Below are 24,862 nucleotides of genomic sequence, written 5' to 3' on the forward strand. Positions count from 1 at the left end.
ACTACTAAACAAACAAGGATAGCATTGAACACATTTATTTAACAATAATCTTCCTAACATCAAAGTGAACAAAGACATACATTTATAAGTGATAAAATCAAGCTAGTAATGGCAATGGCCCTTAAATTCCAAAACTAACTCTTTAAGGTCGGATAACGCATCTGTACTTGTTATTTTCTACTCTCTCACCTTGTCAGACGGCATAAAATACGTCAGACAAAGCTACTTCAATTACCAAATTTTCAATAAGAGCGTGGCTGGAAAACTGAGCTCTGGTAATCACAGGCGTGCGTAATATCGGATTAAATGCCGAAGCTGAGCATCACGTTACCAAATGCAGCGTCGGGGACAGGTCAGCAAGCTGCCGATGGCGTCTGCGTCGTCGAGGAGCCTCAATTGTAACAAAATGAATTTATTTTCGCGAACAGGCTTCCTGTTAGTAAACTCCTATTCAAAAGCTAATTCTGCTTTCTTTCCAATCGTCTCGCACTCGTTAAGACGGGACTCACCAGTCCAAAGGCGGAACCCAGTAACGTCTTTAATATAAAGTGTGGCTCAAGAAAATTGCTCTGCTCCTGTATACTTCCTGTGAGACAATATTCCCAACCGGAATTAGCGGAATCAGCCTGTCTCTAACAGTAAAACATGACAGTACCCCTAACTGAATACTAGTTTCAGTTGCAGCTGGCAGACAGTTCTGCACAGCACACTGAAAAGAATTTACTTTCCTACAGCAGAGCCGAAAGCACGACGTCCGCTCACTTCAGGAGCCAAGACGCTTCTCTCGATAACAGCTCAAAAAGCTTCGCTCTGCAAAAATCAGCACCCCCACGCTATTTTTCGAGCTGGCCAATCCCGTGGCTCTTGACCAGCACAGTTCGCTCCCACTATTATTTCCTGGCTTCTTCCAGCCAATTAAAACATTCTGCGTCTTACTGCGCCTAGAATGTTCTGGAACAAACCGAAACTCCGTTCAAAATTGAACCCACCGATCGTGTCTCTCTGTTCGCCCTTGCACGGGAAAAGGTCATTGCACTAGCTTAACCGCGTTTCTTAGAAAGCTTTAGAAAACGTTAAGATTCGTGGGAAGGCTCCCTTAGGCGCCAGCTCATCTCGACATAGTGGCGTCGGCGTAACGTCCAGCGCCAACGAGGCGCCGTCCCTCGTAGGCCTTCCTCTGTTCTGCGTGCAATGGGTGCCTACCTGCTCCGGCGGCGCGTCTCCCCCAGAGGGGCGCTTTCGCATGCCGACTCGTAATGGTCGGTTGTAAACTTCCGCACCCCTCTGCCCTGCCTTTGAGCAGTGCCGCTCGTCCGCTCCAGCCAAACTCCGTGAAAATATTACCAGAACCCCGACTTCATGCAACATTCGAATTAATTAAAGTTAATACGCGTTTTATGTCGTCTGATACTCCCTATATTAATTTCAGTAGGCTGATTTCCTGATAAATAACATAATAACCGATATCTAACTCGTCTTTGCAACAATTATTATATTACAGTAAGGTGCAAAATACAGCTACCTTACAACCTTCATAGCGATGTCACTGAAGACGGCTGTACAGCGCGCTCGACTCATGGATATGCCAGTTCGTATCGTCGTGATGCATGAAATTTTCACTGACAGTACTTGGGCAGCAAGGGGAGGGCAGGTGAACTCGTAAAGTACCTCGTCACCAGTCTATGCGTCGATGTCCCGGATTAAATTTCATACCTCGGTGCAGTGTGTCATGAAACGAGGACATGTGTCGCACTGTTGATGGGTATCCGTCTGTCGGATGAGGACATTAAACTCAGTGGCCCATGCTGCCATTCGAGAGGAGTAGGCTATCTGCAAGCACCAAGTTTCTCCCTGTTTCTTCCCTTCATCTATGACTATACAGTCTACAGGCACACACACTTGAATCTTTACACTAGATTGTAAGAAGGCAACGGAAAACCACATTCACTATAACTTTGCCCAGGACCTCGATGCACAATTTGTAAGGTGTCGGGCATGCGATACCACATAAGGCTTCACTCAGAACTGCAGAAGTCTCATCTGATAGCAAATCCGGCAGTATGTCACACAGCTCCGAATAAATCCTGACATTAAATTAACCAAAGTAATAAGATCAACGAGTGAGCAAATGGAATACCACAGACCAACACAAGAACGCCTAAATGCATGTCATACCTTCCCACCGTCAAATAGACGCAGTTCCGAGGGGAGAAATGAGAACAGAAGCCGAGAGCAAAATCGTGTAACCTAGAAGGCCCTACGATAAGAGACGGACACCCACGTTGCCAGCCGACTGCCAAGACCACCCCCCAGCCCATGTTAAAAGATAGAGCCCTCCAGAAGAACAGTATAGATCTTACGATAACACTAAAAGGGCCACACCAGCTGCAAGTTTTAGCGTGAGACTTTTTCTCGTCTCTGTTACGTTGCAAACGTTAAAAACATTGCCCCACCACGAAAAGTATAACGTTTTTCATTGGATATACAGAATTTTTGTAGGCAGAGCTTAAGGTTAATATTGAGACCCTGATTGGTCAGTTGAAAACACAGCCTGACAGCTTTTCTTAAACCGACTTCGGTAAATCGTAGTAAGGAGAAGTTACAAAAGAGTTGCTTCCGAGACGGCGAAGTGTGTGGTGTTGCGTCGCCCGCTGCCCCCTGACGCTGCCTAACCAACGACATGGTAATGAACGCATGCGTTACCACATAAGGCTTCACTCAGAACTGCAGAAGTCTCATCTGTTACATCCCCTTTTTACGTAATACTAGTGTCGATCGTCAATTAAACTTCGTGGTATTCACATTTGCTATTAGAAGTTAAAATCTGAAACGCGATGTTTTTTCTGTTATATAATTATTGAGAAGCCACATCAGCCACTGTAATTTACGACAAGTTAAATAAGTAATTAAAGATAATTGAGGGTCACTGTAGACCATTTTTGATAGTTTTCTCTTTTATGAAATTTAATTTAAACCTAGATTATAGATGTGATATGGCATAGGTCATCCTTCGATCCATTATAGAACTTGGAAAGCCATTCAGGGAATATTCGTTCACATTTTTGTTGAACGCAGTTGGTTTTTATCATCCTGTATTAAAATACGAGGGTGGTCCAGAAAGTAAGTTTCGATCGGTCGCTAAATGGAAACCACAGTGAAAATCAGAAACATTTTATTTGCAAGAGTTAGCTACACTTTCCAGATTCTTCTCTACATAGTCGTCGCTGACTTAGACACTTGTCGGAGCGTTATACCAAATTTCCAACACCGTCATCATAGAAGGCAGCCGCCTGTGCTTTCCGATAATTCTCTACACTGGTCTATAGCGCATAGCCTGCGCCCAAGTGTTGTCTTCGTATCCAGCGTTTCATGTGAACAGAGATGATACGCATGACGAGCCAATTAGGAGTGTTGTGGGCGACCGAACACTTCCCATCTAAAAGGCTGCAGGAGCGTCCTCACTGCCCCTGCATAGTGCCGCTGAGAATTGCCATGAAGAAGGAAGTGCGTGGCAGTTGTGTTACGTGGGTTGTATTCATTAAGGCGAAGCCTCTCAGCGGGCCCTCCTACATGGCGGGAGACATCGCTGTTATAGGCACCTTAACTCGCTCACAGTGCGCTCACAACTGAAAAGAGCGTCTTCATGCGATCGACGGTCATACTAGAGACACTACCCAACACATCTGTGCAAAGCTTCACCAGGTTTTCACTGTGGTGTCCATTTCGCGAGCAACCGGAACTTACTTTCTGGACAGCCCTCGTATTTCCTTTATCAATAGTGCAATTTATAAACAATGTTTTGTGAGTAGAATAAAATTAACAATGGTAAACTTTCGACGTTATTTTACCAGCTAAGTAAAAATAGGAAAGCCTTGAACCCCTTCCACTAATTTTAGTTAGTAGTAAGATTCTTTTACAGGGAGTGCAGTGGAGCTGACGCTGAAATAATTAAGTATTTGATTATATCATCGCCAGTCCCATTGACCTCTTCTGAACTCTATGTGTCATGTGTGGTCTGGCGTCTCCTTACCAGCAACAGGTCCCAGGTTCAAACTAGTCAATTCCCTAAAAAACACACTCAGAGCGTCGTTGCGCGAAAGTGGTAGGGAGACACGACTTAGGACAAACAGCCACCACGCAGAATGTTAGAACTTACTGCATCTGGTCCCCTGCTCCCTGGCTCTAATTTGACTGTGTGTGTTGCTGGCTCACAGATCAAACGACTGGAGGAGCGCGAGCGGCGCATGCGCGAGGAGAAGGACCGGCGCGTCTCGCAGCTGGAGCGGGAGCTGCGCGAGCAGCAGGAGGCGGAGGAGCGGCTGGCGGCGGCCGTGCTCACCAGGGGCTACCTGGAGGACGCGCTGCCCGCCGTGCTGCGCGGGCTCAACGAGGCGGGGTACTTCATCGACGCCATCCGCGAGGGTCAGTTCCCTCCTCCCACACGGCTCGACAGCTCTGCACTGGTCTGACTCACAGCAGGCACATGGCACTAATATTGTAATCAATCCAAACATACGAGTGCTATTCGGAATGTAAGGAATGGTCGCTCACGAAATGGAAACCATAGTGGTTGACCGCGACATGCGAAGGTCCCGAGTTCGAGTCTCGGTCCGGCACACAGTTTTAACCCTTTCGTGGGCAAAATTATTGAGCAGTTTTTTTTAATGAATAGAAAGCAGATAGTAGTTAACAGATAGGTATATTTATCATACAGAATATCAAATTTGCTGCAACTGTGAAAGTGAGGTCACACAACAAGGTGGGAAGTATTCTCCTCACTGCCCTTCCTTGGAGTTAAATGACAAAAACAACTTTCTCAATATACAGGGTGTTACAAAAAGGTACGGCCAAACTTTCAGGAAACATTCCTCACACACAAAGAAAGAAAATATGTCATGTGGACATGTGTCCGGAAACGATTACTTTCCATGTTAGAGCTCATTTTATTACTTCTATTCACATCACATTAATCATGGAATGGAAACACACAACAACAGAACGTACCAGCGTGACTTCACACACTTTGTTACAGGAAATGTTCAAAATGTCCTCCGTTAGCGAGGATACATGCATCCACCCTCCGTCGCATGGAATCCCTGATGCGCTGATGCAGCCCTGGAGAATGGCGTATTGTATCACAGCCGTCCACAATACGAGCACCAAGAGTCTATACATTTGGTACCGGGGTTGCGTAGACAAGAGCTTTCAAATGCCCCCATAAATGAAAGTCAAGAGGGTTGAGGTCAGGAGAGCGTGGAGGCCGTGGAATTGGTCCGCCTCTACCAATCCATCAGTCACCGAATCTGTTGTTCAGAAGCGTACGAACACTTCGACTGAAATGTGCAGGAGCTCCATCGTGCATGAACCACATGCTGTGTCGTACTTGTAAAGGCACATGTTCTAGCAGCACAGGTAGAGTATCCCGTATGAAATCATTATAACGTGCTCCATTGAGCGTAGGTGGAAGAACATGGGGCTCAATCGAGACATCACCAACAATGCCTGCCCAAACGTTCACAGAAAATCTGTGTTGATGACGTGTTTGCACAATTGCGCGCGGATTCTCGTCAGCCCACACATGTTGATTGTGAAAATCTACAATTTGATCACGTTGGAATGAAGCCTCATCCGTAAAGAAAACATTTGCCCTGAAATATGGATTGACACATTGTTGGATGAACCATTCGCAGAAGTGTACCCGTGGAGGCCAGTCAGCTGCTGATAGTGCCTGCACACGCTGTACATGGTACGGAAATAATTGGTTCTCCCGTAGCACTCTCCATACAGTGACGTGGTCAACGTTACCTTGTACAGCAGCAACTTCTCTGACACTGACATTAGGGTTATCGTCAACTGCACAAAGAATTGCTTCGTCCATTGCAGGTGTCCTCGTCGTTCTAGGTCTTCCCCAGTCGCGAGTCATAGGCTGGAATGTTCCGTGCTCCCTAAGACGCCGATCAATTGCTTCGAACGTCTTCCTGTCGGGACACCTTCGTTCTGGAAATCTGTCTCGATACAAACGTACCGCGCCACGGCTATTGCCCCGTGCTAATCCATACATCAAATGGGCATCTGCCAAGTCTGCATTTGTAAACATTGCACTGACTGCAAAACCACGTTCGTGATGAGCACTAACCTTTTAATGCTACGTGCTGATGTGCTTGATGCTAGTACTGTAGAGCAATGAGTCGCATGTCAACACAAGCACCGAAGTCAACATTGCCTTCCTTCAATTGGGCCAACTGGCGGTGAATCGAGGAAGTACAGTACATACTGACGAAACTAAAATGAGCTCTAATACGGAAATTAAGCGTTTCCGTACACATGTCCACATAACATCTTTTCTTTATTTGTGTGTGAGGAATGTTTTCTGAAAGTTTGGCCGTACCTTTTTGTAACACACTGTATGTCATATTTATTTGATAAATTTACTTCTCTTGTTACAATGATTGTTCACAATTACTTGCCATGAAATTTTCTGAAACATGGGTCTATGCAAAGTGGTATTTGACAATATGTACAAACACAGCGACTGCTCTTTTCCGCAACATTGGTACTACAATGACGGCACGTCCAGTAGGTTTCTCCTAAAATGGGTTGATGCTCCCCTACAGCCACATGACGAAAATCTTCAGGTACTTTACCCCTTTTTGCCAGAAAGACAGGTTTTTGTCCACGCCTTTTTTGGGATGAGAAGCCAGCAATCAATTGTCTTGCTAGATGGATCCCGTATGTGAGCTGATCATGCTGTCCACTTTCTCTTTTACTTATTTTCCACATGATAAAACTGTTCACTGCAGCAACGGCCACCAGGAAATAAAATATTCTGTGCCACCATTTTACAGAACGTCTGCCAATAGCATACCTTTCTCGTAATTGATCAAACTTCCCGACACCATCCATTATTTTGTTGTATTCTGCCACAACTTCAGGACAAGAAATCTCTGTACTAGTACCATCCTTGTTTTTCCTTTTCACTGTTGCTGTTTCTCATGGGTCATGAATTGAGGACAGGAAAGTGAATGAATTGAGGACAGGAAAGTGAATGGACGGTTATCCATCCATCCAGTTTACTGCATAAATGGCTCCTTTTGTTTCAAACTGGAATTCTCCTCGCTCCAATTTTACGTTTTTCTTTATAAATTTGGGTAAATCAAAAGTATTTACCTTATACTATAGCTTTTAGGAAAAAATCACAACTCATAAATCAAAAATCACAAATCACGCAAACAACACTGAAAGGCTTCTCTACAGAGTAACACTCATCTATGCAATGCCTCTGCACGAAGGTACAGCAAAAACGGCGGGAACTTCCGATTGGAAGTAGTACCCTATACTGTTCACTAGGTGGTAGCACCATACGGAGGTGGGAACTGTGAATCCCACGGGACTAGGAGCGAGTTCATTGTAGTGGGAAGCATGTTTCCCACGGCTCACGAATGGGTTAATCCTCCAGGAAGTTTCAGAATCAAAATTGTTCTACACTCATGCTCATAAATTAAGGATAATGCTGACACATGGTGACACAACGCTCTGGTGGGCTGTTTGCGGATTTAAATCACCTCGGGGTGTGACAATGCGGTGCATTTGAGCTGCGGTCGTCACACGGTGGCGCTGGCAGAAGTCCACATACGCAGAGGTGTGTTTGTGCATGTCAGAGTACAGCGGAGCGAGTAAGTGTGCAGACGTTTTCAGACCTGCTAATGGTGACTGCGTGTTGAAAATGGCTCAAAGAACACATATTGATGACGTTATGAGGGGTAGAATACTAGGGCGACTGGAGGCTGGTCAAACACAGCAGGTCGTAGCACGAACCCTCCGTGTGCCACAAAGTGTGATCTCAGGATTATGGCAACGATTCCAGCAGACAGGAAACGTGTCCAGACGCTACAGTACCGGACGTCCACAGTGTGCAAAACTGCAAGAAGACCGATATCTCACCATCAGTGCTCGCAGACGGCCACGGAGTACTGCAGGTAGCCTTGTTCGGCACCTTGCCGCAGCCACTGGAAGAGTTGTCTCCAGACACACAGTCTACAGACGACTAAACAGACATGGTTTATTCGCCCAGTGACCTGCAAGGAGCATTCCATTTACCCCTGGTCACAGGAGAGCCCGTAAAGCCTGGTGTCAAGAACACGGTCATTGGGACAGTGGTCCCAGGTTATGTTCACGGACGAGTCCAGGTATAGTCTGAACAGTGATTCATGCCGGGTTTTTATCTGGCGTGAACCAGTAACCAGATACCAACCCCTTAATGTCCTTGAAAGGGACCTGTATGGAGGTCGTGGTTTGATGGTGTGGGGTGAGATCTTGATTGGTGCACATACACCCCTGCTTTGTTTTTGACAGAGGAACTGTAGCAGGTCAGGTGTATCGGGACGTCATTTTGCACCAGTATGTCCGCCTTTTCAGGGATGCAGTGGGTCCCACCTTCCTCCTGATGGGTGATAAGGCACGGCCCCACCGAGCTGCCAAACGTGGAGGAGTACCTTGAAACGAAGATATCAGGCAAATGGAGTGGCCTGCCTGTTTTCCAGACCTAAACCCCATCGAGCACGTCTGGGATGCTCTCGGTCGACGTATCGCTGCACGTCTTCAAACCCCTAGGACACTTCAGTGTAGAAAGCGTCAAATGGTCTTTAAGGCTATTCGCAGATGATGCAGTTTTTTATACCAAAGTAGCAACGACAGAAGATAGCATGAATTTGCAGAATTTGCAAAACGACCTGCAGATCAATGGTGCAGGCTATGCCAGTTGACCCTGAACGTAAATAAATATAACATATTGCGTATACATAGGAAAAGAAATCCTATATTTTACAGCTACACTATTGATGACAAACAGCTGGAGACAGCGTGTGCCGTAAAATATCTAGGCTTAACTATCCAGAACGACCTTAAATGCAATGACCGTATAAAACAGTTGGTGGGAAAAGCCTACATCACACTCACATTCATCAAAATAATCTTAAGGAAGTGTAACTTATCCACGAAAGAAGTTCCTTGTAAGGCGCTTGTTCGCCCGATTCTTGAGTATTGCTCATCTATCTCGGATTAGTATTAGGTAGGACTGATAGAGGAGGTAGAGAGGATCCAAAGAAGAGCCGCGTGTTTCAAAAAACTGACTCTGAGCACTATGGGACTTAACTTCTGAGGTCATCTGTCCCCTAGAACTTAGAACTACTTAAACCTAACTAACCTAAGGACATCACACACATCCATGCCCGAGGCAGGATTCGAACCTGCGACCGTAGCGGTCGCGTGGTTCCAGACTGTAACGCCTAGAACCGCTCGGCCACTCAGGCCGACCTGCGTGTTTCGTCATTGGATCGTTTAGCCGGCAAGAGAGCTTTATGGAGATGTTAAACAAACTCCACTGGCAGACGTTACAAGAGAGGCGTTGTGCATCACGGAGAGAGTTACTATTGAAATTTCGGGACAGCACTTTTCAGGAGGAGTCGGACAACATATAACTTCCCCACACATACTTCTCGCCTATTGACCACGAGGAAAAAATTGGAGTAATTAGAGCCAATACACAGAGGCTTACCGACACTCATTCTTCCCACGCACTATTCGCGAGTGGAACATGGCTGGAAAGATCAGATAGTGGTACCGAAAGTAGCCTCCGCCACACACTATTAGGTGGCTTGCGGAGTATGATGTAGATGTAAATACGAGGATTATCCACAAAGAAACGGACGTTCTGGTCTGTCTCGGAGTTGGGCGGGGCTAGTGCCGCCATCTTGGTGCCATAACGTTTCTGCACTTAGGGCGCATCCAGCGGTGGTAGCGTGTGGTCTGTGTCTTTGCTTTCTGTGATGTTTTAAACTGTGCGCTGCAATATAAAATCTCGCCCCTTGTGAGGTGAGTTCTGTGATTAGGGTCCTGTTGGGAAAAAAAACTGTAAACGAAGTGAAAGTTATCATGACCTACGTCATGTGTACGAAAACGGAATAATTAGTGGAAGTCTAGTGAGTTAATGGTGCATTCATTTCAAAAATGAGCTCGCCGATGTTCAGAATGAGAACCGCAGTGGTAGGCCTAGCCTTTTGACTGACGGAGTGGTAATGAAAATTAAGGACAAAATTCGTGAAAATTGTCGTTTCACTATTACGTAACTGTATGAACATATTCCGCAAATTTCACAGGGTTTGGTGCACGAAGCTGTGGCGGAGAAGCTTCGATACCACAAATTTTGTGCCAGATTACTTCCTAACATCCTAACGGAAGATCACAAAAAACACAGACTGGCTGCAACACTGACCTTCCTCGAAGATTACGACAAAAATGGAAACAAATTTATCGGTCGTATCGTAACTGCGCCCGAGTCTTGGGTAAAGAATGTCAATTGTGAGACAATAAGGCAGTCGATAGAATGGGGACACAAATTCTCACAACCCAAGGAAGTGTTTGCAAACTCTTTTAGCAGGAAAGATCATGGCTACTTTGTTTTGGGACACTAATGTTGTGATTCTCGTTGATTTCCTTGAACGAGGTACAACAATTAACTCAGAGAGTGTTGTCAGACATGCACAACGTTAAGGCGAGCGATACAAAATAAGCGTCGGGGAAAACTTAGCGCAAAAGTTTTTTTCCCCCGACGACAACGCACTTAACACCTTCGGCCAATCATACCTGAGAGCTCGTACGAGATTTATGATGGGAAGTGTTTGATCATTCACCACACAGCCCGGATTTGACTCCGGAAACTACCACCTCTTCCCAGCAATGAAGACACCGCTCGCTACACAACGCTTTGATATTTACACCGAACATCATGCCGGAACAAACAAGTAGCTGCAATGGCAGGCGGCAAATTTCTGCGGAGACAGTATCGAAAAACTTATGCCATAGTATAAGTGCCTTAGTTTGAATGGCAATTACGTAGAAAAATAGCTTAAGAGGGTACTTTTGAAACGTGTATAAAAACATTGATTTTTCCAAATTGTTAATTTTTTTTATTTCAAAACGACTGTTTCTTTCTGGACAGCTCTCGTATAAACAATTTCTGTCCTAAATGCAGAGTGTAGATTATCTTATCGGTTACCCTCACCATAGAAGACGAGGATTTCCCTCGCAGCGCACTCACATGTAGTTCATTTCTTCATTTCTGCTGCTGTGTAGTGCAAGGCAATACTGCAGTGCCTAAAGTAAAGCTGTGTGTTGCAGAATTTAAGGATAGTTTCAGTTCAGATCCTATTCTGCCAACCACGTGAGAAAGCAATAAACGCTGAACAGCGATGTCTCATACACAACGCCTAGAGGGCAAGAAACATCGCCGCAGTTTCGCGCCAGGTTTTTCTGCAGGAACTAGTAAATTTTTAATTTATTTTCATGATTTATGTAAGACATTTGCCTCAGCTCACATACCTCTTTCTACGTTAATAATCCAGTGTCAGGGAAATTTGTCTAGAAATATTCATATCTTGATACTCTTGAAGAGTGGAAGTTGAAAGAAAAGTATATTTCATAATGTTACTATCAAAGTATTTAACAAACACATTCCGTGTGTGAAAATGAGGAAATCTGGGTACCGTAGACGAAATTTGAGAACATACTGGCAGGAAAGTTGGGAATGTTGTTGTTGGCTGTTTGAGAAATGATCAGTTAAGCAATGCAGATTTTAGGGCGAGATGGTATGGAGTTTTTGAATGTTTTACTGTTTATACCAGATGCTGCAGTATACAGGGTGGTCCATTCACAGTGACCGGGCCAAATATCTCACGAAATAAGCATCAAACGAAAAACCTACAAATAACGAAATTCGTCTAGCTTGAAGGGGGAAACCAGATGGCGCTATGTTTGGCCCGCTAGATGGCGCTGCCATAGGTCAAACGGATATCAACTGCGTCTTTTTTTAAAATAGGAACCCCCATTTTTTATTACATATTCGTGTAGTACGTAAAGAAATATGAATGTTTTAGTTGGACCACTTTTTTCGCTTTGTGATAGATGGCGCTGTAATAGTCACAAACGTATAAGTACGTGGTATCACGTAACATTCCGCCAGTGCGGACGGTATTTGCTTCGTGATACGTTACCCGTGTTATAATGAACCATTTACCAATTGCGGAAAAGGTCGATATCGTGTTGATGTACGGCTATTGTGATCAAAATGCCCAACGGGCGTGTGCTATGTATGCTGCTCGGTATCCTGGACGACACCATCCAAGTACCAGGACCATTCGCCGAATAGTTACGTTATTTAAGGAAACAGGATTGTTCAGCCACATGTGAAACGTCAACCACGACCTGCAACAAATTATGATGCGCAAGTAGGTGTTTTAGCTGCTGTCGCGGCTAATCCGCACATCAGTAGCAGACAAATTGCGCGAGAATCGGGAATCTCAAAAACGTCGGTGCTGAGAATGCTACATAAACGTCGATTGCACCCGTACCATATTTCTATGCATCAGGGATTGCATGGCGACGACTTTGAATGTCGTGTACAGTTCTGCCACTGGGCACAAGAGAAATTACGGGACGATGACAGATTTTTTGCACGTGTTCTATTTAGCGACGAAGCGTCATTCACCAACAGCGGTAACGTAAAACGGCGGTTCCAGACTGAAGCGCCTAGAACCGCTCGGCCACCCCGGCCGGCTCCCATTTTATCGATGGCAGTGTAAATGGTGCAGTGTATGCTGATTTCCTACGTAATGTTCTACTGATGTTAGTACAAGATGTTTCACGGCATGGCAAAATGGCGATGTACTTGAAACATGATAGATGTCCGGCACATTGCTCGCGTGCGGTTGAAGCGGTATTGAATAGCAGACTTCATGACAGGTGGATTGGTCGTCCAAGCACCATACCATTGCCCGCACGTTCACCGGAACTGACGTCCCCGGATTTCTTTCTGTGGGGAAAGTTGAAGGATATTTGCTGTCGTGATCCACCGACAATGCCTGACAACATGCGTCAGCGTGTTGTCAATGCATGTGCGAACATTACGGAAGGCAAACTACTCGCTGTTGAGAGAAATGTCATTACACGTATTGCCAAATGCATTGAAGTTGACGGACATCATTTTGAGCATATAAAGCATTAATGTGGTATTTACAGGTAATCACGCTGTAACAGCATGCGTTCTCAGAAATGATAAGTTCACAAAGGTACATATATCACATTGGAACAAGCGAAATAAAATTTTCAAACGTACCTACGTTCTGTATTTTAATTTAAAAACCTACCTATTACCAATTGTTGGTCTAAAATTGTGAGCCATATGTTTGTAACTATTACAGCGCCATATATTACAAAGCGAAAAGAGTGGTCGAAGTAAAACATTCATATTTCTTTACGTACTACAGAATATGTAATAAAAAATGGGGGTTGATATTTAAAAAACGCAGTTGATATCCGTTTGACCTATGGCAGCGCCATCTAGCGGGCCAACCATAGCGCCATCTGGTTTCCCCCTTCATACTAGACAAGTTTCGTTCTTTGTAGTTTTTTCGATTGACGCTTATTTCGTGATGTATTTGACCCAGTCACGATCAATGAACCACCCTGTATATATAAAAGGCAGTGAGAGGTCCTGTTGGTAGTTACTCTAAAATGATTCAAGTTACATGCATTGGCCTGGGTTACATACACTATGAGAAGAAATTAGAAAACTATATCCTAATGTGAATACAATTATTTCTAACGGGAAGGAGTTTTCATTAAGTTGCCGAGAAGAATTCACGTATTCAAGACTAAAAACCCAAAGTATCACTGCTACCCACCGCAGTAATAATACGGTGGGGAACTCGGCTCGCTACAGTACAGTATTATGCAGAAAAAATAATGTTAATATACTGGGCAAAGATGAGGCAACTTCAATTGGAATCCTTCAGGAAATGTTAAGTAACGTAGTGTTAAAAATTAATTGACACATATAAATGTGAGTTGGCGGTGAGGAGGATGAAATGATGAGGGCAACATAACAGCCAGTCCATGAGCGGAGAAAATCTCGAACCCGGACGGGAATCGAACCAGGGCCCCGCTCCATGGGAGACAAGCACGTTATCATCCGGATAAGCAGGGGGATGTCGCGAGAGACACGTAGGCAGGCTCCAACTGAAAGAAGGGTGGGAATTGTATACATAATGTGTCACGTCTACTCCCTTGCTATGCGTCCATTCGCTCACACGTTATTTCCGTGTACAGTGGAGCTCGCTCTCTCGGATAAATCGGTACCACGTGAGCCACAACCAGCGCTGGCTCGAAGGCCACGAACACGAGCAGGAGTTCCAGCGGCAGGCTGTCGACGACGTTAAAGTCTGGTGTTTTATTAATTTGTAGTAGCTGTGAAACGTCGCCTTAGAAAAATTAATGAATTACTATGCTGATAAACCTCTTACATTATTTGATTTTCAAACAGCTGAGCAGAACTGAACGTACTCAGACATTTCGCTCTTTACCTATTTTGATCAACACTAAACTGACACACAATATTTTTAGCGCAACGCAATCTGACTTTCAATAACCCTGCAGAAGAACGGCCCTGACTAACATTAACCTATACCTTTCACAAATCACTTACCTCACAAAAATCTTCGTTACTCGAACTACTGCAACACAGCGAGTGCCACTACTGCCAGCTAAATAAAAGATTCAAACTACTGAAGGCACTAACTACTGATAGGCATAGTTAGCAAATGAAAGATTTTGATAGAGAACAAACAATGTATTTACGTTAATAGTGTTCAAAAGTCATAATATATAGAGCAGTTCATGACATCCAGTCTTACAAATTTACTCTCTCTAATGGACACATGTCCTGATCAGCCGCTCTCAAAACTCTGCCATCTCACTCCCCACATCCACTACTGCTGGCGGCTCACCTCCAACTGCGCAACGCTACGCGCTGTTAATATCCAACTGTCCAACACTACAATGGCGAATATTCTAACAATGCCAACCAACCACAGACTGCACACAGCACAGTCAGTGATTTTCATATAGAGCGCTACGTGGCGTTACCAACATAAAAACCTAAACAGCCTACTTACAGCTGTGTACACCTATCTGTCGCGTGACATGTGACCCCTTGCTGTAATGTTGCAGACGTGCTGCAGAACTTCATGCCGTGGCTGATGAACGAGGTGCGGCAGGAGATGGACCAGATGGTGGCTTCGCGCCAGGTGCTGACGGACCTGGTGCGCGACATCGTGCGCTCGCGGCGCGACATCTACATGGCGCTGGTGGAGAGCGACCGCCACCAGCGCTGGCTCGAGGGCCACGAGCACGAGCAGGAGTTCCAGCGGCAGCACGCCGACAGGCTCAAGAAGGAGCAGGAGCTGGCCGAGGCGGAGGCGGCCAAAGCAGAGGTACGTGGCGTGGCCTGCTGCTGGGGTCGAAGGAGAAGACTGGCAGGGAGGAGCAGGCACGTAGCCTCCTCCTGCTGGCCTGGAGGAATTCGGGAGGATTTATACTATGGGGGAGAACTGGAGCATGTCGAGCTGGTGCTCACATTTCTAAACACGGAAAGACAGGGAATTGATGACTGTCACGCATAGTATGAAGTCATGGACAGAGTAAATGAGTTGCAACACTTGTAAGATACGCTTCATGCACCTGCACGAGGAAGGTTGGAAGGCTGTAAATGGTACACTCCTAACCATTAAAACTGCAACACCATAAAGTGCAATACATCCTTCGTTATGCAGGTGACTGGCATTTCAGGACAACCAGACGATGTAGGTAGGAGTAAAAGTTTAGTATCGACATCCATTTGGATTTCCCACACCGAGTATCGACACGGGGAACACGTCAGAGATACTCGGAATATATATATGAAGATGGTATCTGTTCTTTCGGACATGTTCATTTCAGGACAACCAGACGATGTAGGTAGGAGTAAAAGTTTAGTATCGACACCCATTCGGGTTTCCCGCACAGCCCGAGTATCGATACGGGGAACACGTCAGAGATACTCGGAATATACACTACTGGCCATTAAAATTGCTACACCCAGAAGAAATGCAGATGATAAACGGGTATTCATAGGACAAATATATCATACTAGAACTGACATGGTATTACATTTTCATGCAATTTGGGTACATAAATCCTGAGAAGTCAGTACCCAGAACAACCACCTCTGGCCGTAATAACGACCTTGACACACCTGGGCATTGAGTCAAACCGAGCTTGGATGGCGCGTACTGGTATAGCTGCCTATGCAGCTTCAACACGATACCACAGTTCATCAACAGTAGTGACTGGCGTATTGTGACGAGCCAGTTGCTCGGCCACCATTGAACAGACCTTTTCAGTTGGTGAGAGATCTGGAGAATGTGCTGGCCAGGGTAGCAGCCGAACATTTTCTGTATCCAGACAGGGCCGTACAGACCCTGTAACATGCGGTCGTGCGTTATCCTGCTGAAATGTAGGGTTTCGCAGGGATCGAATGAAGGGTAGAGCCATGGGTAGTAACACATCTGAAATGTAACGTCCACTGTTCAAAGTGCCGTCAACGCGAACAAGAGGTGACCGAGACGTGTAACCCATGGCACCCCATACCATCACGGCCGGTGATACGCCAGTATGGCGATGACGAATACACGTTTCCAATGTGCGTTCACAGCGATGTCGCCAAACACGGATGCGACCATCATGATGCCGTAAGCAGAACCTGGATTCATCCGCAAAAATGACGTTTTGCCATTCGTGCACCCAGGTTCGTCGTTGGGTACACCATTGCAGGCGCTCCTGTGTGTGATGCAGCGTCAAGGATTACCGCAGACATGGTCTCCGAGCTGATAGTCCATGCTGCTGCAAACGTCGTCGGACTGTTCGTGCAGATGGCTGTTGTTTTGCAAACGTCCCCATCTGTTGACTCATGGAACGAGATGTGTCTGCACGACCCGTTACAGCCATGCGGATAAGATGCCTCTCATCTCGACTTCTAGTGATACGAGGCCGTTGGGATCCAGCACGGCGTTGCGTATTACCCTCCTGAACCCACCGATTCAAAAATGGTTCAAATGGCTCTGAGCACTATGGGGCTTAACTTCTATGGTCATCAGTCCCCTAGAACTTACAACTACTTAAATATAACTAACCTAAGAACATCACACAACACCCAGTCATCACGAGGCAGAGAAAATCCCTGATCCCGCCGGGAATCGAACCCGGGAACCCGGGCGTGGGAAGCGAGAACGCTACCGCACGACCACGAGCTGCGGACCCACCGATTCCATATTCTGCTTACAGTCATTGGATCTCGATCAACGCGAGCAGCAATGTCGCGATACGATAAACCGGAATCGCGATAAGCTGCAATCCGACCTTTATCAAAGTCGGAAACTTGGTGGTACGCATTTCTCCTCCTTACACGAGGCATCACAACAACGTTTCACCGGGCAACGCCGGTCAACTGCTGTCTGTGTATGAGAAATCGGTTGGAAACTTTGCTCATGCCAGCACGTTGTAGGTGTCGCCACAGGCGCCAACCTTGTCTGAATGATCTGAAAAGCTAACCGTTTGGATATCACAGCATCTTCTTCCTGTCGGTTAAATTTCGGGACGCACGTCACCTTCGTGGTGTAGCAATTTTAATGGCCAGTAGTGTATATATAACTATGGACATGTCCGAAAGAACAGACACCATCGGTGACCATTTTAGAATGAAATTACGATGAAATGAATACCCCTAAATGCGTACAGGCGTTGATATAAGTCAACGGGGACAGTTTAAACTGTGTGCCCCGACCGGGACTCCAACCCGGGGTCTCCTGCTTACATGGCAGACCCCTCCATCCACCTGAGCCACCGAGGACACAGAGGATAGTGCGACTGCAGGGACTTATTTCTGGCACGCCTCCCGTGAGGCCTACATTCCTAACTTATTGTCCCACACTATATTCATAGTGCCCCTGCCCATCATACTCATTACTCGCGGCTTTTTGACGATTCCCGTAAGAGTTCGGACACTGTTTGTGCATTCGCACAGAAGCAGATGGTCAAATGGCCGGTGAGCCTTAACTATATACACATGAAGATGGTATCTGTTCTTTCGGAAATGTCCCCGTTGACTTATATCAACGCCTGTATGCAGCTAGGGGTATTCATTTGATAGTAATTTCATACTCGGAATACGTATTCCGCCCGCAGCTTGTTTCCAAGCGAAGCGCGCCGCCGCCGCCGCCGCCGCCGGGGCCAGCACGTCAAGTGCAGTCGCCGCTGACGAGTGTAGGCCGGTCCAGTTCTTGCTAGACAGTCTCTCGCTGGTATTTGAAGCCTCTTGTTATCCACCGTTGAACAGTACAGTCTTGGTATTGCCTGTACTGCGTTTCTAAGACTGATTGCTCGCTGGTATGTTGTGTTCGCTAAAGACAACTGTATTGCGCTGTGTATTTGTTTTTCGTTAGCTATTCACTTCCCGAACCCCCCTGTCATCGATCTCTGGAACTGCCTGTTGTTTCACCAATCTCTGCGTTACCGCCAGCGCAACTGCGTTTTACTTACGCACAGCTGATTTCTCATTCACAAATCAGATTTGTACATTAGTTGTTTTTGAGACTGTCATGTTATGCCTCATGTAACAGATAGAAACAGCTATCATCACGTATCGACATGCGACAGCATCAGGATTGTTGACCTATCGAGCGTGTGTTATATCATTCTACATAAACAACTTTCTGGTGCGTGGCGGTACTAATGCCCACGTTTTGGCTTAGAACCGTCTGTATGGAACTGATAAAGGCAAAGTTCCATGTGTCAGGCGCATTTCGCCTCAACGTGTTGAGGCATCATCAGTGACCTCAATAAATACACACTTTCATTTGTATGCAGCATTTTCGTCTTAAATATTCAGGTATTGTACATGTAAGTTGCAAACATTTCTGATCTAGGCACATTGTGTTCAGAATACATTTTATTACTTATCTCATGTGCCATTGAGCACGATCTCAATGGCCCCAAGCGACTAGCGCCCGACAGGACAGAGACGTTGTTCACTCGACCAAGCAGGATCGTTGAGCCGTGTCACTTACAAGGGGTCAGGGAATCAGATTGTTTGCAGAGAGATACGTATCTGCTCGGACTGTCCAACGACCTCTGGAGCGCGACAAACTACCGGCATGGTGACGGTTGTTGCAGTTTTCCTTACCATGTCAGCAGGGAGAGGTGTGCTGACAGTGCACCCCAAATTAAGGCTCCCAAATTAAGGCCTATGTATCATACTAGTAGACTTCTCTTGGCCAGAAATGCCCTTTTTTCCAGTACTAGTCTGCCTTATACGTCCTCCTTGCTCCGTCCATCATTGGTTATTCTGCTGCTTAGGAAGTAGAATTCCTTAACTTCATCTTCTTCATGATCAACAAGCGTGATGTTAAGTTTCTCGCTGTTCTCACTTCTGTTATTTCTCATTACTTTCGTCTTTCTTCGATTTACTCTCAGTCCATATTCTGTGCTCAGACTGTTCATTCCATTCAGTAGATACTGTAATTCTTCTTCCCTTTCACTGAGGATAGCAATAGCATCAGCGAATCTTATCACTGATATCTTTTCACCTTGAATTTTAATCCCAATCTCGAACATTTCTCTTATTTTAGTGTTTCTTCGATATATAAATTGAACAATAAGGGTGAAAGTCTACATCACTGTCTTACACTCTTTCTAATCCGAGCAGTTCGTTCTCGGTCTTTTTCTCTTATTATGCCCTCTTGGCTCTTGTACATGTTGTATATTACCCATCTCTTCCTGTAGCTCACACCTATTTTCCTCGAATTTCGAATATCTTGTACCATTTGACGCTTTTTCAGAGTTTGACAGATCCTATGAACTTGATATTTTGTCAAAAACTGACATATTGAGCCCTTGGCTGTGTACAAAATATAGTTTCACTCTTACACAGAAGATTACAGCAACCAGGCACTTTTTTATAATGCTATTTATTTACTTAAATATGGCCGTTACCGGTTTCGAACCGATAGGTTCATCTTCAGACATCTGGTTCACGTTTTACATTACATTTTGAGTTTTGTTTCACCATCTGACAATTATGATTAAAAAGAAGCTGTCTCACATCATGCTTCGGTTTTAGGGGATCACCACCCGAAGGAAGTTTCGTCAGATTGGGAACCAAACTTAAAATGTAATATAAAACATGAACTAGCCGTCTGAAGGTGTTGGTAGCGGCCGGTAACGGCGTAATTTAAGTAAGTAAATAGCATTATAAAAAGTGACTGGTTGCTGTAATCTTCTGTATAAGAGTCCACCTACATCCTATGAACTTGTCTTTATTTTTCTTTAGTCTTGCTTCAATTATCAACCGCAAGGTCAGATTTGCCTCTCTGGTGCCTTTACTTTCCCCAAAGCGTAACACATCCTCAATTTTGTTTTCCATTATTCTGTATATTATTCATGTCAGCAACTTGGATGCATGAGCTTTTAATCTAATTATGCAATAGTTCTCGGACTTCTCATTTGTTAGTCGTGGGAACTATGTGGACGATGTTTTCTCGAAATTCAAATGCGTACTGAATTGCTCACTCACTATCCTCATATACTTTCTCTCTCTCCTCATCCACACTCTAGAACGTTATCCGTTCGTTGGTTATTCAGTCTTTTTCTCATGGTCACCTCTCGCTTGACAGTTCCCTCCCGGAGATCCGAACGGGGGACTATTCTCGAATTTTTTGCCAATGGAGAGATCGTCATGACACTTTTTCAGTTACAGGCCCCATGTCCTGTTTATACAAATCATATGTCTTTAATGCTGTGGTTTCCATTGCCTTCTGCATACTCATGCCGTTGATTATTGCCGATTCGTCCACCTTTAGAGCAGTTTCTCACCCCGAAAACAAGAGAGTCCCCTGAACCTATATTCGCTCCTCCGCCTTCTTTGACAAGGTCGTTGGCAGAATGAGGGTGACTTCTTTTGCCGGAAGTCTTCGACCGCCAGTGCTGATCATTTTGAATCAAAATCTAAGCGGTGGCGTGGTTCGAGCCCGGGACCGAGAACGTTTTTATTACTAATCAAAGACGCTACTCATAGACACGTGTTAAATCCTTTGGCCGTGTTGTAGTGTTTCAACAAGGTAACGCAAAACCACATCTTGCCTTTGCTACGTGAGCTAAAAGTTGCCCTGGATGTCACGTTCTCCAAATCTCACACCCACTCGCCAGGCAATTCGACTGATTATCTCTGGCACACAGTCGATGCAACATGGAATGATGTAACCATGCGTGTCATCCAAGCTCAGTAAGACTTGCAAATCACGTTCAAATTTATGCATGTATTCTTCCTGCTATACTGTATGTGCACAACGAGTTAAATTCGTTTATTTGCTGTCTTTCCTGATTTTACAATTTTAATAGCCAACAGTTCATTTCAGTCTTCTACTCAGATTATGAGTGGGCGTTGTTTTACAGACATTAGGAATGGTGCAAAATACTGCCACCGCAAGAGCACACAGTCCACAGTAAGACATTCCAACAACTTATTTATGATTTGTTGGGAATCTCTGTAAAATGAAAATCGGATTATAGTAGGGACAATTTCTGGCAAACACAGTCCAGTTCCATAAGTTAGTTGTTGTTAAGGAAAATACGAGGCTTGAGGAATTTATTGTGGTCCTGAAAGAGTCGCAAGGATAGTATTCTGAACATTTTGAGGACATTGCCAATCTTACATATGTTTTCGAGCTGTTTTCAAGACCATTTGCGATTTAAGTTGAATGTACCCATGCGCATGTACAGATGTGACTCTCTGTTCTCTAATGTATTTCCACATTAAAATTATCCATAATGTCTATATTGTTTTTCTCACGTAGAGTTTCCACATCATCATGATTGCAAAAGTGCCAAATATTTTGATCAAGATAGTATATGTATGAAAGATATTCGATTATTAAACTAATAAAAACCAAACTAAACTCCGTCCGAACAGACCTTGGAAGACCCAACAGTACCGACCGGCCGCCGTGTCATCCTCAGACCACAGGCGACACTAGATGCGGATATGGAGTGGGATGAGGTCATCATACTGCTCTCCCGGCCGTATGTCAGTTTACGAGACCAGAGCCGCTACCTCTCAATCAAGCAGCTCCTCAGTTTGCCTCACAAGGGCTGAGTGCACCCCGCATTAAACTAATAAAGTCATGATTATGTGACAACCTGAGTGCAAAAATGTGTGAAACTGTAACTGTTCACAAGCCAACATACTGTACCAGATAAAAAATGTAATATGTCTTCAACACTCAAAAAAATAACTAAATTTGTTTCGTTTGTGATCTGTGCTCCTGAGAAATACGAAATATGAAACTAAGACATATGCAGTGAGACTACATTGCCATCTAAATAGGGTGTATTCGCAGTTTCCCTCTCTTCCCCTTCCTCCCACTCAAACAGCGTGGTCTGGTGGTGTGGTGGTGGGGCAAGTGTGCACCTGGCTGAGCACTATGAATGGAATACTTGGCTGCCCTGGAATAACCGGAAATGTGACACTTCAAGGCTTGTGGATGGACTCTATTTTCGAGGCCTTCATGCCGTTCCGTTCCAATATGATACCACAAGGTCACATACAGATCTCTCTCCCACTGGAAACATCTGCTCATGGGTTACACATACGCTGATACGCCACTATCAATCAACAACTATTGGATAGAGTTGAACCAATATGAAATGACATATCCGTATCTGTCATCCAATCTTAATTCGACTTGTTGCCCTACATGGTTCAAGCCGTTGTTGTTGCCAGAGGCAGCAGCTCTGGGTATTACTTTTTGCACGTTGTGTACTTCCAAATCACTTCCTACTCCATGTGAACGCACAATAAGAAGAATTTCGTTATTTGGAATCCTTTCTGGTGTAGAACTTTTTTTTACCAGCGTTGTGTGCCCTTGTTAAAACGATGTAATTTTACCGCCTCTGCAGGATTCCAAAGTGTCTCGTTTCTGAAACTGGTACTTTAACGTTGTAGGAGGCAGCAGACGAAGAAGAGTCCGGAGCGTCGTCTTAGTTCTCAGCATCTCCACCGCGGCCCTTGGCGCTACTGCCTCTGGACCGCCACAGCGCTGCCAACGGACGACAGGCGAACCATTTCGACACACCGCTCCGCCAAATTACCGGAAAAAAATGCCATCGTTCGGAGAGTGCAAGCAGAGATGTACAACACAAATTTTTGCCCTGTTAATGTCATTTCAGATAATTTATTCAATACAATCGTTTTATCGACTCATGTCCTCTGTCGTTAAAATAAAGATCAGCTGAAATAATGTTAGCAGTTTTAAAACTTTTACAAAAAGATATTTTGCAATAGAATTCATAAATACCTAGTACAGACAATCTTTCTTAGTAGCAAACAATATGGATTTCAAGTAAGACTATCATCTGAACAGGATATATTTACTAGATTCAATAAATCAGATTTTATAACTATTTTGATTATTTTGTGACTTGGCTAATGCTTTTGTTTGTGTAAAACCATGATATCATGATGGTGAAGTCAAAATGTTATGTAGTACAAGACACAGCAGTTTGATTGTTTCTATCTCACTTCTATGACAAAAAGCCTCGTGTAACATTTTCACATATATTTTGTTAGCAATAGGCACTCAGCATTTGAATCAATCAGCGAGGTCCACAATGGAGTTCTGTTCTATGTTCTTTCTGTTACTTATAATCTTAAATGATCTTATCGGGAGGTGTAATCTGTTCACAGTCGATGCAAGCATGAAAATTAAAAATAAGTTGAGCCTTATCATTTAAAAAAGAACAACAATTGTAATGTTTGAAGGCATCAACAGATGTTACAGAACCCCTTAACTTGTGACAAAGTTTATTCAAAGTACGAAGTGTACTAATCAGTGTTGATTTTGATGACATCTGGAATGTGCACATCCTTGATGTAATGAAGTGTCGTAGTTAACCTATTACTTAAAATTGAAGAACTTAGTTTGTTATACTTATTCCCATTCTATAGTAAATTAAAGAATAATTTTTGTGAACTCGATTTGCGGGGATAATAACAATTCAGAATATAGAAGTGTATAACGAATTGTATCTGGTATTAATTCTGGAACATCCTGAAGAATATTGTTCAAAATAGATGTTATTTTGACAATTATTCCTCGACTAATATATTCATTAATGCCCTTTGTTTTTACCGGTATTTCATTTTGTTGAAAAAATTATAAAATATATATGAAGAGTGGAAATAGTAAAACATTGTAAGGGACAAATCTCATATTTGTTAGGACAATGTCTCTCTTTTTGTACATTGCTCACTTCTATCCAGAAGTTGAGGAGATAATCTGAGACCACAGAATTATATTGCCCACTCCATTACAGCAAAATTTAATAATCCCAACTCGAAAATAAACAATTTATTAAGAACATCCTAGGTGGCATACCAGGGAACTGACTGGTTCCTAGTATCGATAAAAAAAATTTTGTTACAAGTGTCAGTACTACTGAGGCTCTATGATTCATTTGTGATAATACATGCACAGAAATACACCAGTGATGTTTTAACTAGTACAACTGTAGTCAACAGAAACAACTTCTCATATCATTGTTTTTTACAAGAGAATAACAAAATTAAATTAAATTTATTTTATTGCACTGATGTTTCTTACAACTCCATTCGTGATAACAGATAGTTAAGGATACTTATAAAACTCCCTGTGCAGTTCAGGTAGAAATGGCTTTTCATAATATTTTACAGACACACATCATTTTGTCTCTTCACGGTTCTAATCATTCTTACTATTTTTTAAAACTCAGATTTTGTCCTTCCATTATAAAGAAGTTTTATTGATGCAAAGAAAACTTAAAAGCGCGTCGCTTTGCACGTAAACTGTACAGCAACTAAAACAGTCAGATATTGAGCTCTTGGAAGTCCAGTGGGAAGAACTGT

The 24,862-nt window shown here is 44.1% G+C and overlaps 1 protein-coding gene across 1 annotated transcript in view; it reads left to right on the forward strand.

Annotated features, from left to right (window-relative positions):
- The window catches only part of LOC126101252 (radial spoke head protein 3 homolog), a 361,559-nt gene extending 338,454 nt beyond the window's left edge, over nt 1-23,105 (forward strand). The window contains exons 8-10 of the mRNA XM_049911940.1: nt 4,215-4,422; nt 15,061-15,323; nt 22,925-23,105. Coding sequence (XP_049767897.1) covers nt 4,215-4,422; nt 15,061-15,323; nt 22,925-22,963 — 510 coding nt within the window. The 3' untranslated portion in view covers nt 22,964-23,105. The remainder of the gene's footprint in view (nt 1-4,214; nt 4,423-15,060; nt 15,324-22,924) is intronic.
- Nucleotides 23,106-24,862: the final 1,757 nt, after the last annotated feature.

Source organism: Schistocerca cancellata, chromosome 9 (genome assembly GCF_023864275.1).
Source record: "Schistocerca cancellata isolate TAMUIC-IGC-003103 chromosome 9, iqSchCanc2.1, whole genome shotgun sequence".
NCBI lineage: Eukaryota > Metazoa > Arthropoda > Insecta > Orthoptera > Acrididae > Schistocerca > Schistocerca cancellata.